At 40.0% G+C, this 19,047-nt stretch overlaps 1 protein-coding gene across 8 annotated transcripts in view; it reads left to right on the top strand.

Annotated features, from left to right (window-relative positions):
- Positions 1 to 19,047, top strand: part of PIGU (phosphatidylinositol glycan anchor biosynthesis class U) — a 93,418-nt gene that overhangs the window by 43,790 nt on the left and 30,581 nt on the right. For 7 of the 8 annotated variants that reach the window (XM_054723987.1, XM_008149711.2, XM_054723990.1 and 4 more), the window contains one exon: positions 1,527 to 1,624. The exons of the other annotated variant lie outside the window; for it this stretch is intronic. In XM_054723987.1, coding sequence (XP_054579962.1) covers positions 1,527 to 1,624 — 98 coding nt within the window. The remainder of the gene's footprint in view (positions 1 to 1,526; positions 1,625 to 19,047) is intronic. 8 annotated transcript variants of the gene reach the window in all.

Genomic DNA, 19,047 nt, shown 5'->3' with positions numbered 1-19,047 from the left:
ATGTCATTGCAAATTTTTTATACCATCATGTTTAATGATTCCATAGTGGTTCATTTTATGTAGGGAATGAAAACATTATTAATAAAATTAATATAATTTAAGCCCGGGCCGGTGTGGCTCTGTGGTTAGAGCATCAGCCCTTGTACCAAAGGATCTTGGGTTTAATTCCCGGTCAAGGGCACATACCTGGATTGCAGGTTTGGTTCCTGGCCCTGTTGGGGTGCATGCGGGAGGCAACCAATGGATGTATCTCTCTTACATATGGTAGATGCTTCTCTCTCTCTTTCTCTCTCGCTCCCCCTCCCTCCCTTCCACTCTCTCTAAAAAAAAAAAAAATCAAATAAATAAATAAACAAACAAATAAATAAATGGAGAAAATATCCTTGGGTGAGGAGTAACAAATAAATAAATAAATAAATAAATAAATAAATAAATAAATAAATGTTAATTTGGAACAAAATAAACACATGTCTTGAAGATAGTACATAAAGAAGGGTGTTATAAAAATAGTGCTGGGAATGTGCTCGCCTTAGAGCACACCCGCACCCCTCCTTTTCTTGGGCATTAACTTTGTTCTCTTTTTCCTAAACTCTAAGGGTCCCCACAAGACTTGCAACAAGGGGAGCAGCAGTAGCTCATCCTGGGCTAACCCCCTGAACCTGTCTCCAGGGCCCCCTTTTCTCTGACTTTTCAGTAAGCTAAAAGCAGTCCTGCCTTGGCCCACTTCTGTCACGTGACTTTTACTTTTAAATGAGTCCAGGAAGCCTGGTGTGGCTCACTTTTTTCTTATAAAATTTCTAGAGAGCCAAAGCAGCACCTTCTAGGCTCTCTCCTGTTGCTTCTTCTATCCTAAGCTCTCCCTTTGTTTCACTGTCCCCAGCTTTAATAAATGTACACTCAGAAAAAAAAATAGTGATGGGGTTTAGAACATCCAAAAGGATAGGTTTCACACTCTGAATAGCTTAAGCAATAACTATAGGCATAATCAATTGGTAACTTAAATAGGACATGATGTTAATAGACTTGATCCCTTTATTCATCTTTGGGCTGAAGTGTTGTTGTTTTTTAATTTTTAAAAATTCTTTATTTTTGAAAGTATTACATATGTCTCCTTTTCCCCCCATTGACCTCTCCCAGTTGCTCCTCCCTCCCAGCACAGGTCCTCACACACCTATTGTCTGTGTCCATTGGTTATGCTTACAAATCCTTTGTTGATCTCTTACTCCCCCCCACCCCCCTTTGGGCTGAAGTTTTATAAAATCTTTATGGGTCTGGAAATGTTATAATAAATATTCCTGTGCTATTTCGGGTTGCTAAAGGTAAATGATTTTTACTTCCTTGTTTTCTTTCATTGGAATTCAAGCCAAGAGGCTCTCTGTGAGTTTCCAAAGCACCTTGTATATCAGGGGATATTTGACAGGTGATTTATTTGAAAAGTTATAGGAAGTTTCTTGATTTGGGGACCCTCCAAATCTAATTCTGATTGATGAGGCTGGATTATTCCATACATTTATTTCTTTTTACAGGTAGTGCCTTCCTCAGTGCTATTTTTCTTGCCTTAGCAACATACCAGTCTCTGTACCCACTCACCTTGTTTGTCCCAGGACTCCTTTATCTCCTCCAGGTAAGCACTCGCTGGTCAGAAGCCAGTACTCAAGTGACATTTGATACATGGCCTGGTCTCTGCTTGGGGGAAAGGAGGGCATGGCTTAATCAGGCAATGGGACTCCAATTCACACTTACTTTCTTCTACTTACAAATCCATTGTTTAAAGAGAAACATTTCTTCGAAGTGTAGAGGGGGCAGTGTCAGGATTCAAACCAAGAAATGTCTAATTTGAAAGCCATTGTTCTTAAGTATAAGCACTGTTGCTAAAACCGAGTATATACCCCCATTTATTGAAATAGGCCATATGCTTATCATTTTAACTGACTTCATAATATATCTTTGTGTTGATGTCATGATGATACATGGTTAGCTTGGTCTTTCTTCTACTTGGTTATTTTGAGATGTGACCTCGTTGTCACTAATAAAAATAGTGTAGAAATCTGGTTTTCTTTATTTCCTTAAAGTATGTTTCTCCAGCTGAATCATTGCACCCAAAGGTGAGAGAAATTTAATAGTTCTTATTATGCAAGACCAGATTGTTCTCCTGAAATCCTGGGCCAATTTGCAGTGCCACCATAAGTGTCTAAAGTGAAGTGAACCACTTCCTCTCAGGGTACCATTGGCTTTTTGTTGTTGTTGTTAATCCTCACCTGAGGATATTTTATCCATTTTTTAGAGAGAGTGGAAGGGAGGAGAGAGAGAGAGAAAGAGAGAGAGAGACATTGATTGGTTGCCTTTCTCATGCACCCTGACTGGGGCCAGGGATTGAGCCTACAACCGAGGTATGTGCCCTTGACCGGAATTGAACCCGGGATCCTTCAGTCTAATCACTGAGCAAAACTTGCCAGGGCTCTAATCACTGAGCAAACCTGGCCAGGGCAGCCATTGGCTTTTTAAATTTGACTTATGATTGCTAGTTTAATAGATGTGACACCATACTGTGAAATTATTTTGCTTTGAGTTTCTTTCTAGATTCTTCTTGAATTCCAGCATTTTTCCACATAACAATGTCTTGTTGTTTGTATTGTCTTTCTTACTTCATATTTACAGTTTATTCTTTAGAAAGTCTGAGCACTAAGGGGAGTGTATGCAGCCAGAATTTTTGTGCAACTATTAAGCAAATAAGTACTGTTAGTTCTGGCTGGTGTGGCTCAGTTGGTTAGAGCGACATCCCGATACACAAGGTTACAGGTTCAATCCTGGTCAGGGCACATACAAGAAACAACCAATGAATGCATAAATATGTGCAACAACAAATTGATGTTTCTTCTCTCTCTCTCTCTAAAAATCAGTCAATAGATAAAATGGTATCACTATTTAAATTTTTAAAATGTATTTTTCATATACTGACTAAAATTTTTTAATCGGTTGTTAAAACTTTTTTCTAAAACTTTATGTAAAGTAGCTTTTGTTTAAAACTCAAGGAAATTGCCTCTGACAACAGTGAACACTATAATTGAGTTATGATGTCAAGTGTAGTATTCACTACAGCCAGTCACTTTCTTTAGTCCCGCCCTCTACCAGTATTTACTGAGCACCTTCAGGATGCTAGACGCTATGCTACATCTGCAGATACAAAGCAGTCGAAGGTTGCTGAGCAAAGGAGTGCTTCATGAAGACTGCTCTGGCAGCAGCCTGTGTGATGGATTGGCGTGAGGTGGAGCTGAGGTTGGGAAAGGTTAGATCATCTGTTGGATTGAGTCAGAGGGGTCGATTGGAACCCCAAACCAGTGTGAGGGGAAATGGAGAGATGAGGGACTGGATGCAAAACTGCAGAAGTTGGGATTAGCTGTGCTTCGCAGCCATCTATACGTGAAGAACAGAACTGGGAAGAGTTTGGGATGCACTTAAGGATCCCATTTAGAAATTAAAACCCCAGCTCATACTATATTTTCATGTCTTTATGTAAGTATATACTGTAAAGTGGCCTAAAAAGCAATAGGGCCTTGTGAGTCATAGCACGGCATTTGTAATATCGGTCCTGTCACATCCAGGAAATAAACTTACCTGTTTAAGTATGAGGAAGGGAATGAACAGGAGAGGAAATTATCCTTTAAGCCTGAGTTTCACAAAGATCCATAGGCTCCAGGGAGAGAAGCTAAAAAAAAATGGATGTAAGCTACAAGAAACTTAGTATAAAGCAGCAGTTCTGTGACAGCATGGGATATCTCAAGGGAGGTGAGTTCCCTGTGAATCACACTGTTTAGGCCACAGGATGAATGGCCACTTGTTGGGGAGTCTTAGCTAAGCATGGGTAGCTGGACCTGATAATCTTAATAATATCCTTTTAAGCCCCAAATAAAAAATAATTTGATAGCTACAAGGAAATGACACATATGCTCCTGACACTGTATTTTTCTCACAGTTTTTTTGAGCCCTCAATAAATACATACTTCCCTCTAGGAAACGTGTGTAATGTAGTACATACAGCACAGGCTTGATTTGAACATCGTGTTAAGATGGGAAGCAAAATAGTTCTCAAAGATTAATGGAACTATGTCAAAAGAACAGTGGAGTCAGCCCAAAGGGGCTCCTGCTGGCTATATTTAGGATATTTTTAGCATCAAGTAATTGTAAAACACTGAATAAATAAAAATCTATGTGTCCATAGTTATGCTCAGAAAAGGGGTGAGGAGAGAAAAAAAGTAGACATTATCATTAGATTTGGCTGTTTTACCAATTTCTTACTCTGAAAATTAATAAAAGGAAAGAATTAAGCAGCTCCCTACCTTTTAAAAAGGAACTACAGTTCTTTCCCAATTAATAAGGCAAAGCTCTATAGAAGAATTCCAGCTTATAAATGTAGAAGGAATGACAGAATAGCAGATCACCAGTGAAATGATTGACTCTAGCAAAGATCATCAAGGATGCCAAAATCTTTAGGTGAAGGATTTTTGGAGAACCAGGATATTTGCATTTGCATGGTGCCAAAATATTACTCCCCACTTCCACCTCTAAATTGTCTGCTAGTAGAAAAGGCAAAAATAAATATTTACAAAGGAATGCTCTGGCCTCTCCACCTTAACCAAGTAATCCAACTCAGCATCACTTATAGCAGAACAGCCTGACATGATGTGCTTCTTGATGTGATGCAGCACAAAGTGCACAGCATCACCTGCAAAGTATTCTGACCTAAATGGGTAACGTTAATTAAGCCTTTAGATATGACTTCTGGTTTTTAGGAAATACAAGCGTGGACGAACAAGTAAAATGATACCGTGAGGAACAGTAAAACAATCAGAATGTAGGATGGTCTGTAAGATAGCTAGTTGGTCTGGTTCCCTTGAAAAATTCATTGTCATGAAAAAGATCAAGTAAGAGGACTGTTCTAGACTAAGGAGACACAATAACCCAAGTGGAATGGGTGAGTCTTGATTGGATTCGGGTTTGGAAAAAACAGCTATAACATATTTTGGGGGAGCATTTAGAATATTTTGAATATACATTAGATATTAGGGGATAGGGAATTGTAATTTCTTGGATGTGATAATTTGGGGAACATTTAGAATATTTTGAATATACATTAGATATCCTATATAATAAAGAGGTAATATGCAAATTGACCATCACTCCAACACTAAGGTGACCAGATCGTCCTGCTTTTGGCGGGACAGTCCCGATTTTTAACAATTTGTCCCGCGTCCCATGGCGTTTTAAAAAAGTCCCTATTTTTGGAAAGATTCCCTATTTTTGGAAAGATTCTTTTTTAAAATGCCATGGTCCGCAGGACAAATTGTTAAAAATCGGGACTGTCCCGCCAAAAGTGGGACGATCTGGTAACCTTATCCAACACACAAGATGGCCACCCTCATGTGGTCAAAGATGGCTGCCCCCATGTGGCAATAAGATGGCCGCGACAAGATGGCTGGCAGGGGAGGGCAGTTGTGGGCGATCAGGCCAGCAGAGAAGGGCAGTGGGAGGAACCAGGCCTGCAGGGGAGGGCATTTGGGGGCAACAAGGCCAGCAGGGCAGGGCAGTTAGAGGCGACCAGGCTGTCAAGGGAGGGCAGTTAGGGGTGACTGGGCCAGCAGGAGAGGACAGTTGGGGGGTGACCAAGCCTGCAGGGGAGGACAGTTAGGGGCAACCAGGCCTGTAGGGGAGGACAGTTAGGGCTAACCAGGCTGGCAGGGGAGGGCAGTTAGGGGCAATCAGGCCGGCAGGGGAGCAGTTAGGCATCGATCAGGCTGGCAGGGGAGTGGATAGGGGGTGATCAGGCTGGCAGGCAGAAGCGGTTAGGGGCAATCAGGCAGGCAGGCAGGCAGGCGAGTGGTTGGGAGCCAGCAGTCCTGGATTGTGAGAGGGATGTCCGACTGCCCATTTAGGCCCAATCCCGAGGGGTCCCAGATTGAAGATGATGCAGGCTGGGCTGAGGGACACCCCCCGGCCCCGTGCACAAATTTCGTGCACCGGGCCTCCAATTAGATAATAGGGAATTGTAATTTCTTGGATGTGATAATAATATTGTGGTTCATAGGCAAATCTTACTTTTTAAATATTATATATATATATTTTTAAAAATATATATATATAAATATTTTATATATTATATATATATATATTTTTTTTAAATACTTATTTTCATTGATTTCAGAGAGGAAGGGAAAGGGAGTGAGAGCTAGAAATATCAATGATGAGAGAGAATCATTGATTGGCTGTCTCCTGCACGCTCCACACTGGGGATAGAGCCCACAACCCAGACATGTGCTCTGACCAGGAATCAAACTGTGACCTTCTGGTTCATAGGTCGACACTCAATCACTGAGCCACGCCAGCCAGGCAGAATCTCCTTACTTTTAGGAGCTACATGCAGAAGTGTTTTTGGGAGAGGTGTCATAATATGTAGAAAATTTATACACAGAGAAAAATGTATGCACACAGATAAAAAGTATGGCAAGGTGTTAATATTTAATCTCGGTGATAGATATATGGTTGATTAGCATATTCTTTCAACTTTTCTTGTGTGTTTGAAAATTTTATAGTAAAAAATAGGGAAATAGCATAGAATATAGGCTCTGAAGTTGTCCTGGCTTGGATGCGTATTAGCTTTGTGATCTTTAAGGTGACCAGATTTTAACATTGGTAAAGCGGGACACCATTGACCAAGGGGCGGTTCTTGATTAAAAATTTGGTCTATATGGAGCAACAAAAATTTTCATAGAACGCAAAAATAGTATTGTAATATATTTTTTTAAATTTCAACATAAGTACAATTTACAAATATAATAAATAAAAAATTATGTATAGTATTATTTTATTCTTTGGCATATTTCTCATTTGAGTGAATTTTTTTTAGTAGATTGCTGTCTTTGTTTAAAAGGTCATGAATTTGCCGTAACGTAAGTCGTAAGTGTCACTTTCAAGGCCGGCGCTAGACTTTTTGCCGCCACTATAAAATATAAATAATACGAGTACTGTCCGCTAAATTCAAGAAAATTTATGAAATAAATAAATAAATTACTTACCTAAATTATCTGAATAGCTGATTTGTAATGACATCACTTGCTTAACTAGCTTACTAGCACGCAGTACGATGTGTATCATCAGGAGAGACAGTTACAAAATGTTTTCCTCGTTGCCAATCCCCAAAAATGCCATTGTTCATTAAGTCCAAACAATGGTGGTCGAATTCTAACAACTAATCAACAATGCGAACTTTGATAAGCAGTTCTTGATAATCAGTTCTCAACAATTATTTGTTATTATTAAAGTTTAACATTATAAAATTAACAAAAATAATATAAAACTCATATCCTGGCTAAATAGCCACATGGCCGCCAAAAACCGTATATTCCCTTCCCATTCTCCCGCCGTTCCCTAGCTTGTCGTGCATTCTTTCCAAAAATCGGGACTTTTTTAAAACGCTGCGGGACGTGGGACAAATTATTAAAAATCGGGACTGTCCCGCCAAAAGTGGGACGTCTGGTCACCTTTGTGATCTTGGGAAAGTGACTACTTCTCTATGCCTTGGTTTACTCACCTATAAAATAGGGATAATATAATAATAGCTACTGAAAAAACGGTTAATGCATGTCAAATATTTAGAACAGAGTACGACAAGAGTTCAGTAGGTATCAGTTATGGTTATTATATGATTTGTTGATTAGTGCTCAAATGTTTATAGAAAGGACAGGGTCACCAGCTTGAAGGTACATGGAGTGATGAGGGGAAAATAAAATATTTCATTTTCTACGGTCAAAGGAACTGTGCAAGTTAGTTTGTACTTACTTCTTTGACACTACAAACTTGCCTCCATTCTGCTGGTGGAATTTTGAGAGGGTAGGAGATGGACAAGCTAGTGTCCAACCAGTGTCAGAGGTAAAGCTGTTTTTCTCTTTCCCATGTGAGACACAGGAAGGATTCAGCATCAAAGGCAGGGGGTGCTACATCTGGCTCACTAGTGAGTCACTTATGAGAATGGTAGTTTGAGCCCTCTCGTCTCCTCCCCCATCTTTACTCTTCCTCTGACCTTGGCTTAGGGCCTAGTTTCCAAATGAGAGACAAGCTTAAAATGTTATGATCTGATAGCGTGCAGAATAAAATAGAGAGCCCTAGCGTGCACAGAAGCTCGAGGCCGAGCTGTGAGGCTAGCAGAGGTGCAGTCAGGGAAGTTCCTAGTTTCCTCCTTCCTTTTGCTTGAGATTCCTAAAGCCTTGGATCCCCTTACATGGCTTGAGGTTCTTATTTTCGTTGAAATAAAGTAATAGAAACCAGGGGAAAATACTTTGTGAGTGCCCTTAAGGATCCAATCTGACCTCTTGTCTTTGAACTGAAAGGGTTAATCCTGTGATTTCTATACTTTCTGGAGTTTTGGATAGGTTACATGGTTCTACCTTGTATCAAAGGAGCCAAACCCAACCAGGTTTTTCTTTTTTTTTCTTTTTTAATATATTTTTATTGATTTTTTTACAGAGAGGAAGGGAGAGGGATAGGGAGTTAGAAACATCAATCAGCTGCCTCCTGCACACCCCCCACTGGGGATGTGCCTGCAACCAAGGTACATGCCCTTTACTGGAATCGAACCTGGGACCCTTCAGTCCACAGGTTGATGCTCTATCCCTTGAGCCAAATAGGTTAGGGCCAACCAGGTTTTTCTTGATAATGGGTCCCTTCCCTAGGCATTCTTTAGGGCTATTTAGAATTCTTCACATGTTTTCTCTTTCCCCAGCAGCTTTCTGTTGTCTCTGCTGCTTCCAGGAGGGGGTCAAGGCAGAGGTGGCAATGGTGTTAGCTTCCTTTTCTTTTAGAACAGGTAAAAATGAGAGTAAGGGAATGATCATGCATTTACAGGTCTCATCCTTAAACTCTAAGAGCTTAGTTATAAAAATTTTTGTTAAGAGTTTCTTTTCTCTCTTTTTTTTAAATTTTATTTTTCAATTACAGTTGACATTCAGTATTATTTTGTATTAGTTTCAGGTGTACAGACAGCATAGTGGTCAGACAATCAGATAATTTACAAAATGATTCCCCCAATATTTCAAGTACCCACCTGGCACCATACATAGTTATTACAATAATAGAGGCCTGGTGCATGGATTCGTGCACTGGTGGGGTCCCTTGGCCTGGCCTGCGCCCTCTCGCAATCTGTGACCCCTCGGGAGATGTCAGAGGCCTGGTTCACAGATTCGGCCCGATCCCTGCAGGCCAGGCTGAGGGACCCCACCGGTGCACGAATCGGACCTCTAGTCCTTTATAATAAAAGGGTAATATGCAAATCGACCGAACAGCAGAAGGACTAGTCGCTATGACGCGTACTGAACACCAGGGGGCAGACACTCAACACAGGAGCACCGCTCAGCCAGAAGCCAGATCAAGGCTGGCGAGCACATTGGCGGTGGCAGGAGCCTCTCCTGCCTCCACGGCAGCGCTAAGGATGTCCTACTGACGGCTCCGGGGAGCAGGCCTAAGCTGTCAGTCGGACATCCCCCAAGGGCTCCCAGACTGCGAGAGGGCACAGGCCAGGCTGAGGGACCCACCCTCCACCCCCCGAGTGCACGAATTTCATGGACTGGGCCTCTAGTATGCATATAAGATCTTTGGTTAATCTCTTCCCGCCCTGTCTACTCCCCCCTTCCCTCTGAGATTCATCAGTCTGTTCCATGTTTTCATGTCTGTGCATTGAGTGTCTCCCCCCTGGTGGTCAGTGTGCATCATAGCTACCGGTTGAACGGTCGCTTAGGCTTTTATATATATAGATATAGATTATTGACTATGTTCCCTATGCTGTACTTTATATCCCTGTGACTATTTTGTAACTACTAATTTGTACTTCTTAATTCCTTCATTATTTTTCACCCAGTCTCCCAAATCCCCTCTCCTTTAGCAACCATCAGTCTGTTCTCTGTATCTGTGAGTCTGTTTCTGTCTAATTTGTTTGTTTATTTTGTTCTTTAGATTCCCCATATAAGTGAAATCATATGGTATTTGTCTTTCTTTGTCTGATTTATTTCACTTAGCATGATACCCCCTGGGTCCATCCATGTAGTTACAAATGGTAAGATTCTATTCTTTTTATGGTAGAGTAATATTCCATTGTATGTGTATATACTGTATATATATATATATCACAACTTTTTTATCTACTCGTCTATTGATGGGCATTTAGATTGCTTCCATATCTTGGCTACTGTAAATAAGGCTGCATTGAACATAGGGGTTTTAATACTTTGGAACAGTTTCTTTAGTTAAGACCTTATTTAAAGAGTTTCTTTGAGTTTATTCTGATAATTGTCCTTTTTCTTTTCACAATATTGTCCTAGAGAGAAAATTATTTCTGTTTAGAAAAAGCTTTTCTCCCCAGTGATTTAGAGAGTTGGGGAGAGGGGGATAATTATACATTCTCCCCTTTCTTATTATAGTTTGTTTTTTCTTGAAGCAGTCTGAGAATCCTCTTCCCTAAATATTTTTATGTACTAGCAACAATGTGAATTGGGGGATATAATTATAGGTTAAAACTTTCAGGTTGAGAGTGCACATAGTCCATTAACCACATCTGGCCCACAGATGTTTTATTTGACCCTAGTGTTTAATTATTTAAAATTAGTTGTCAATGTTTCAAAAATTTATGTTAAAAATTTATATTTCCAGCTTCTTTTGAAAAATTTGAAGATTTGTGTCCTTTAGAAAAAGTATGCTCTCTTCATTTCACCAAAATCCCATATGCTTCATCTCTTTTCATTTGTTACCTGCCTGGTCCCTGTAGGTATTTGAATATTTGTGTGTGTGTCTATGTTTATGTCTACAAAAAGGTCTAGAAACAATGAACAACCCAGTATCAATGAGCATCCTTGGGACCCAGATTGTGATTTTTTTTTTTTTTTGTATTTTATTGATTTTTTACAGAGAGGAAGAGAGAGGGATAGACAGTTAGAAACATCGATGAGAGAGAAACATCGATCGGCTGCCTCCTGCACACCCCCTACTGGGGATGTGCCCGCAACCAAGGTACATGCCCTTGACCGGAATCGAACCTGGGACCCTTGAGTCCGCAGGCCGACGCTCTATCCACTGAGCCAAACCGGTTTCGCTCTATCCACTGAGCCAAACCAGATTGTGATCTTAAAATGCCATTTACCCATCAAAAGAAACCAAGGCTTCTGAGAGAAATGGCTGATTGTAGGTGTAGGGCAGGCAATGTACAGGATAATCCTGGAACATTGTGATACCAAATAACAAGGAAGCTATCAAAGACTGGCTGCTGAGGTCATCTCAAAAGGACTAAGGATCCAACTTGGAGATGCTTCCAGTGATAAAAAGTGGGCAAATTGAGCACTGGGAAAAGAATTGCAATGGATTGAAACCCATAAATATATTTAAATTCATAATGATATTTATAAGAAAATCGACCACATTGTCATTTTGATTTGCATCTCTCGGATGATTTGTGACTTTGAGCATGTTTTCATATGTCTCTTGGCCTTCCTTATGTCTTCTTTTGAAAAGTATCTGTTTAGGTCCATTGCCCATTTTTTGATTGGGTTGTTTATCTTCCTTTTTTAAGTTGTATGAGTTCCCTGTATATGTTGGAGATTAAACCCTTATCGGTGATAACATTGGCAAATATGTTCTCCCATACGGTGGGCTTTCTTGTTGTTTTGTTGATGGTTTCTTTTGCTGCACACAAGCTTTTTATTTTGATGTAGTCCCATTTGTTTATTTTCTAATCATTCAAGACATGCAAATCAAAACAACAATGTGGTACCATCTCACACCTGTCAGAATGGTTATCATCAGCAAATCAAACAACAAGTGCTGGCAAGGATGCAGAGAAAAAGGAACCCTCGTGCACTGCTGGTGGGAATGTAGGCTGGTGCAGCCACTGTGGAGAACAGTATGGAGTTTCCTCAAAAAACTGAAAATGGAACTCCCATTTGATCCAGTAATCCCACTTCTAGGAATATATCCCAAGAAACTAGAAACACCAAGCAGAAAGGATATATGCACCCCTTTGTTCATAGCAGCACAATTTACCATAGCTAAGATTTGGAAACAGCCTAAGTGCCCATCAGCAGATGAGTGGATTAAAAAACTGTGGTACATCTACACAATGGAATACTATGCTGCAGTAAAAAAGAAGGAATTCTTACCATTTGCAACAGCATGGATAGAACTGGAAAGCATTATGCTAAGTGAAATAAGCCAGTCAGAGAAAGATAAATATCACATGATCTCACTCATTTGTGGAATCTAATGAACAACATAAACTGATGAACAAAAACAGATCCAGAGACAGAGAAGCATCAATCAGATAGTCAAACCTCAGAGAGAAGGTAGGGGAGGGTGGAGGTAAGAGGGAGAGATCAACCAAAGGACTTGTATGCATGCACATAAGCCTAACCAATGGACACATACACCAAGGGGGTGAGGACATGAGTGGGGGTAGAGGGTGGGGAGGTAATGGGGGAGATAAGGACATGTATGTAATACCTTAATCAATAAAGAAAACATTAAAAATAAATAAATAAAAGAAAATCTAATTGGTCAAATTACGAGAATTGACAGGGAACCAATTCATTATCTTGAAAACTGGATAAATAAAAGAAAAAAAATTAAGCATTTATCCTGCCTTTTCTGTATCATGAGGTAACCATATAGTAAGTGAGAGGAAGCATCTCTTTATGAAATTATTCCAGCTTATAAATAGAAACAAAATGATAGGATAGTATAATTCTGCAACCCCAGGTGATCTAGGCATAGAGGATTAATAGCTACTAACATCAAAAAACAAACAAGCCCTGGCTAGTTTGGCTCAGTGGATAGAGCGTTGGCCTGTGGATTGAAGGGTCCCGGGTTCGATTCCGGTCAAGGGCACATGCCTAGGTTGCGGGCTCAATCCTGTGTGAGGTGTGCAGGAGGCAGCCGATCAATGATTCTCTCTCATCACTGATGTTTCTATCTCTCCCTCTCCCTTCCTCTCTGAAATCAATAAAACTATACTAAAACAAACAAAAATAATGCCTCCTGATGAAAGAACACACTGCCACCAAAGTTTTGCCAAAGGGATCAAAGCCAAACTTGATCAAGCCTCTGGATCCAGCTGCCAATTTGTAAGGAATACTGAAGACAAAGTATGTAATAGCAAAAAACAGATTGTAGGACATTCCAGAGGTTAAATGACTCAGGTACTTCAACAGATGAATTCTAAGGAATAAAGAAAAAGCAATGCATGGGAGTAAGGTGGGGTACAGGACCTGTGCATTAAAAGAGACTTAAAAGTTGGATCAGATTTTTTTTTCAATTTTTTTATTAAGGTATTATATGTGTACATATCTTACCATTGCCCCCCCACACACACACACTCCCATATATCAGATTTTTTTTTAATGGCCAAGACTTTATAATGTAAAGGGATGCACATTTATGTGGAAAACCATAAAGAAATGCAAGGAAGTGATATTTTTCTACTATAAAAGCCAGGATAAATGTGGTTACTTTGGAGGGAAGAGGGGATTGTGGTGGGGACAGGACACAGAGAGAGACTTGGGGAGTCACTGGAAATGTCTTTCTCTTGACCCGGATAGTGGTTATAAGGATATTTGCCTTATACTCATTCACTGAGCTATATCTTTTACATAGTTTTCTGTATTTTAAAATAAAAAGGTTTAAAAATTGATCAGAACATTTAAGCATCATTCTTTCAACACTTCTACTTACACACTTTTCATTTTCAGTTAGCATTTGCTATTGAGCAAAAGAGGTCGTAAATGAAAAGAGGTGGGTAAAATGAATCCTCATCTGTTCACTGTGAAATTTACAGTCTGGACTTGTATATTAAGTTTGGCTCTAGGGTTTATAAATAACAATAAGTATTCCTTGAGTTTCTTTTTTAAAATATTTCAGGCATGCCTCATTTTATGTAACAGGAATAAGTCCTGAAAGATTAGGTGCAACTTCAGTTTTTATAGGTAGACTCAGTAAATTACACATTACTTTATATTTTCAGGGCTTTGTTTCCCAAAGCAAACCTGACTCTCAAGACTAAGTCTTAAAATAAAAAAATTACACCTAAAATTTATTGCACATTTTATAATCACAGATTTGCCAGGGGGAAAAAAATCATTTCTACCCAAACATTGACGCTAACACTTTAGGTCCAGTAAGCACTGAGAACATAATAGCAACTGAAAACTTGGAGCTTGCTAATGGGATTTGCAAAGAGTGAAACCTCATCTCCTGGGTGTGTGCTTAGGACTCTCTCGCCCCTACGAGAGCTGCTTTGAACAGTGTACCTGATTCAGTTCTTCATGGCTGTCTTTTCACTTCCCACCTGTTTCTTTTTAAATATCATTAGTAGAGAAGAATGACCAAAAAAAAACTCACAACATTTTGCTTTCAAGGTTTTGTTTTTCTCCTCTGGGCTGTAGTTTCCTCTCTTCCCTCCCTTTGTCCCTTCCTTCTGTGCTAGATGGCAGTATTTTTCAGGAAAAGGGAAGGATCAAGATAGATGACCAAAGACAGGTAGAACTGTAGAAAGGAACTCAGGACCTAACTGCCTTCTTCTTTGAATTTATCTATGGATGCCTCTTCTTTGTTGAATTATTTTTCATTCCCAGAAATGTACTATTCTCTTAAAACTGTATTTTAGAGCAGTGTTATCAATAGAACTTTTTGTGGTGATAAAAATGGCCTGTATCTGTATATTGTTAATATTGAGCAATGAAGTGTGCTAGTGAGACTGAGGAATTGAATTTTTTATTTTAATGGATTCCCGTTAATTTAAATTTAAATAGCCACACGTGGCTAGAGGACTATACTTTATTTATTTATTTTAAATCCTCACCAGAGGATATGTTTTTACTGATTAGAGAGAGAGAGAGAGAGAGAGAGAGAGAGAGAGAACATTGTATGAGAGAAACATCCATGGCTTGCCTCCCATTTGTGCCTGGCAAAGTAGGTATGTGCCCTGACCAGGAATCAATTATCACTGGAGGATGACCCCACCAATTGAGCCACACCTGCCTTGGCGGGAGCACAGTTTTACAGAGGGTTGAGAATAAGCTTAGAGAGGGTTCATCAGATTCCTCTCCCCTCATATCCGTTAACAGTAATGTTATCTCTAGCTTAAACCTCTTGATTAGCTTCCCATTCTCCTTAAAACCTTTACAATGGAGTTATGATGTCTATAATTTATTTTTACATACTTTTCCATAGACCCGTGGTCGGCAAACTGCGGCTCACGAGCCACATGCGGCTCTTTGGCCCCTTGAGTGTGGCTCTTCCACAAAATACCACGGCCTGGGCGAGTCTATTTTGAAGAAGTGGCATTAGAAGAAGTTTAAGTTTAAAAATTTGGCTCTCAAAATAAATTTCAACCGTTGTACTGTTGATATTTGGCTCTGTTGACTAATGAGTTTGCCGACCACTGCCATAGACCATCTGGTACTATATCTGTACCAATTAGCTTCCTCAATTTAAATGGCAATGAGTTACTTTAATGAAGCATCTCACTCCATTGTGGTCATCTAGTTTGTATCAGAAAGTCCACACTCCACAGGTGGCTGTTCTCAATGCTTTGCTCTCTATAGCTTGAGCTTCACCTTTGCTAGTTAGCATGTGAATGTAAGAAACTGATGGGATTTTTTTATTGCTGAGACTAGAGGCCTGATGTACGAATTTGTGCATGGGTGGAGTCCCTCAGCCTGGCTGGCGATCAGGCCTATCAGGGAGGGAGGCTGGCCGGCAGCGGGGGGGGGGGGGCGGGGGGGGGGGGGAAGGGCCGCGGGAGGTTGGTTATGGGAGTGCACTGACCACCAGGAGGCAGCTCCTGCATTGAGCATCTGCCCCCTGATGGTCAGTGCGCGTCATAACAACTGGTCGACTGGTCGTTCCAGTTGTTTGGTCATAACGGTCACTTAGGCTTTTAAATATATAGATTATTAATTAGCAAAATGAATTTTAGAAGTAAACAACTCTAAGGACAACAGAACTCCTGCCTCTGGGTTATTGTCACTTCTGCTCTGAGTGAACCCCTTGCAAGTGGCAATTTAAACAAAGTGGCTCAGTTAGGTGGAGCATTGTCCTGTACACCATAAAGGTCGTGGGTTCAATTCCTGATCAGGGTGCACAGGGGGTAACTGATCGATATTTCTCTCTCATATCAGTGTTTCTCTGTCTCTTTTTGTGTGTGTGTGTGTCCCTCTCTGTCTGCCCCCACCCAAACCCCCTCTTCTCTAAAATCAGTGAGCATATCCTTTGGTGAGGATAAATAATATATAAAAGAGGAGAGAGCTGGGACTTACTCGACCTTCTAGGATAGTTTATGTGAACTGTTTTGTGCCTGCTTGCTAATGAATTTTTGTTTAATAAATGTTGCAAAATATGCCAGAATCTGCTCTGGAGCCTGCTTTTTTGGTAGAGGAGGATCTATCTCTCACCCACCTCAAACTTCTTTCAAGGTAACTGTTAAAGAACCTATGCATTATACATGACTAAAATGGTCACCAAATTACACACTTTAATATGGTTAAATGTACGTTATAGGAATTTCCCCCCCAAAAAAATTGGATACTATCATTAGCTTATTGCTCATATTTTTCTAGCTTTGACCATGAAGAGCTCCTTCAGATTTGCTCCTGTGTAATTTTGACAAGCCCCGACTATTTTTGAGCCTTTCCTTCCCTTTTTTCCTGGTATCACAAGATGTTCCAGGCTCATCTTGTATTTTTCTCGTCCAGCCCTGAAATCAGTACTTGGATTCCTTTTATTGAAGAATGTTATTTAGAAACCAAGGGTTTTAGGTATGCTTATTGTTATTAGGGAATCATTGCTTCTAAGAGACAGAGCTATGAAATAATATATATATGCTAAATGACATATATACACATCTGTAATTCTTTTTTTAAATATATTTTTATTGATTTCAGAGAGAAAGGGAGAGGGAAAGAGAGATAGAAACATTAATGATGAGAGAGAAGCATTGATCGGCTGCCTCCTGCATGCCCCCTACTGGGGATCAAGCCTGCAACCCAGGCATGTGCCCTTGACCAGAATCAAACCTGGGACCGACCCTTCAGTCAGCAGGCAGACACTCTCTATTCACTGAGCCAAACCAGCTAGGGCCATCTGTAATTCTTTACCTTTCTGTTTGTTTATACTGATACCTGTGATTCCAGCCAACACCACAGAGTTCACTTTAGTCTCTCCCTTTTCCTTATAACTTCTTTCTCTTAACAGTGAGAAACCTAGCTTTCATTGTCTACAATATATTTTCTTGTTTGTTCAATTCTAGTATGCACATAAAGTAGTTCTAGAATTGCTGTGAGAATACCCCCATAGAAATACACTTACTGACTTGATTATAATGCTCATATATAGTTCTTTTTGTCTTTAGCCTTACGGTATTCTGTCAACTTACTGTTTCTCATAGTCACTTAGTTTAGTTCTTTTCTACCCCCATATAACCCTTCAGTGTGGTTATGTTATTGATTTGTGATATAGTTAGGCTAATTTATTATTGTTTATATTCATTTTGGATTTCCCCTAAATCCTGGTTGATTTTAATTGTTTGTTTATTTGGGGGGTATGTGAAGGGATTTAAATATTATCATGATTCTAAGAGTCAGCTATACAAAAAGATATATTCAGCAACTCTAAGACTGACACAGTGTCCCAGACCCACAAGGAAGTGAGACAACAATCCTTCTGCTTTTCTAGTCTGCTGTTGTCTCTGGGCAGGTCTATCTAGCTCATCCATGACTTGTGTTGTCAAATCTTCATTGTACCTACTTTTCCTTGGACCAGTAGTTCTGACAATGTCACATCCTTGTCTTCATTTCAACTATTAGATTGATTTATTGCTCAGAATTCTCAGTATTTTCCTGGTTTGGTTTTGTTTTTTTACAAGCAGAATGCCCTAGTCCTGAGATAGAATTTCCCAATGGGGACATTTGAGGAGGTCAAGTCAGGTTGATTCAGGCCATGTCCAGCTCAGAGTCGAAGAGTGACTAAGATATGCTTCTCATCTGAGTGCTCCAATATGATTTTTTTAAATACAAACCACATGCAGAAATAGATGATATCCTATTTTTTTTAAAGATATATTCAGAGAATTATTATTCCGTTCTCATCCCTGCTATCTTTTTTTTTTTAAATTGACTTCAGAGAGGAAGGGAGAGGGAGAGAGAGATAGAAACATCAATAATGAGAGAATAATTGATTGCCTGCCTTCTGCATGCCCCCCTACTGGGGATCGAGCCTGCAACCCAGGCATGTGCCCTTGATCGGAACTGAACCCGGGACTCTTCAGTCCATAGGCCAACACTCTATCACTGAGCCAAACCAGCTAAGGCTCATCCCTGCTATCTTAGTCTTTGCTTTCTACCTTCCTTGTCACCCCACGTAATTATTCTCTTTAGTTTTCAGTTTATCTTTCCTGTATTGCTTTTGCACAAATGAACAGTTCAATGTTTTATTTATTTATTTATTTATTTATTTATTTATTTATTTATTTATTTTAGAGAGAGGGAGGAACGGTGGGGGGGGGGGAGGAGGAGAGAGAGAGAGAGAGAGAGGGAGGGAGAGAGAGGGAGAGAGAGACCGATGTGAGAGAGAAGTATCAATCGGTTGCCTCCCATAGATGCCTTGACCGGGGATCAAACCTGCAACCCAAGTATGTGCCCTGACTGGAGTAGAACCCGTGACCTTCCAGTCCACAGGACAATGCTTCAACCAACTGAGCCACACTGGCCAGGGCACACGTATATTTTCTTACATCCTCCCCTTATATGAAGGATAGCATACTCTAGATACTCTTGTGTTCTGCTTTTTCCACTTAACATTATTTCCTGGAAATTATTGAAACAGAGAGATAGTCCTTATTGTTTTGTTGGTTTTTTTTTTTTTTTTACAGCTGCATAGTACTTCATTGTGTGTTAACTTCTCTCCAGTGTATGGGAATTTAGATGTTGCCAGTATTTTGTACTTACAATTAATGCTTCAGTGAGT

The sequence above is a fragment of the Eptesicus fuscus genome, chromosome 12 (genome assembly GCF_027574615.1).
Source record: "Eptesicus fuscus isolate TK198812 chromosome 12, DD_ASM_mEF_20220401, whole genome shotgun sequence".
NCBI lineage: Eukaryota > Metazoa > Chordata > Mammalia > Chiroptera > Vespertilionidae > Eptesicus > Eptesicus fuscus.
Note: the sequence above shows the minus strand (reverse complement) of the source record. Positions and strands in the feature narration are given on the sequence as shown.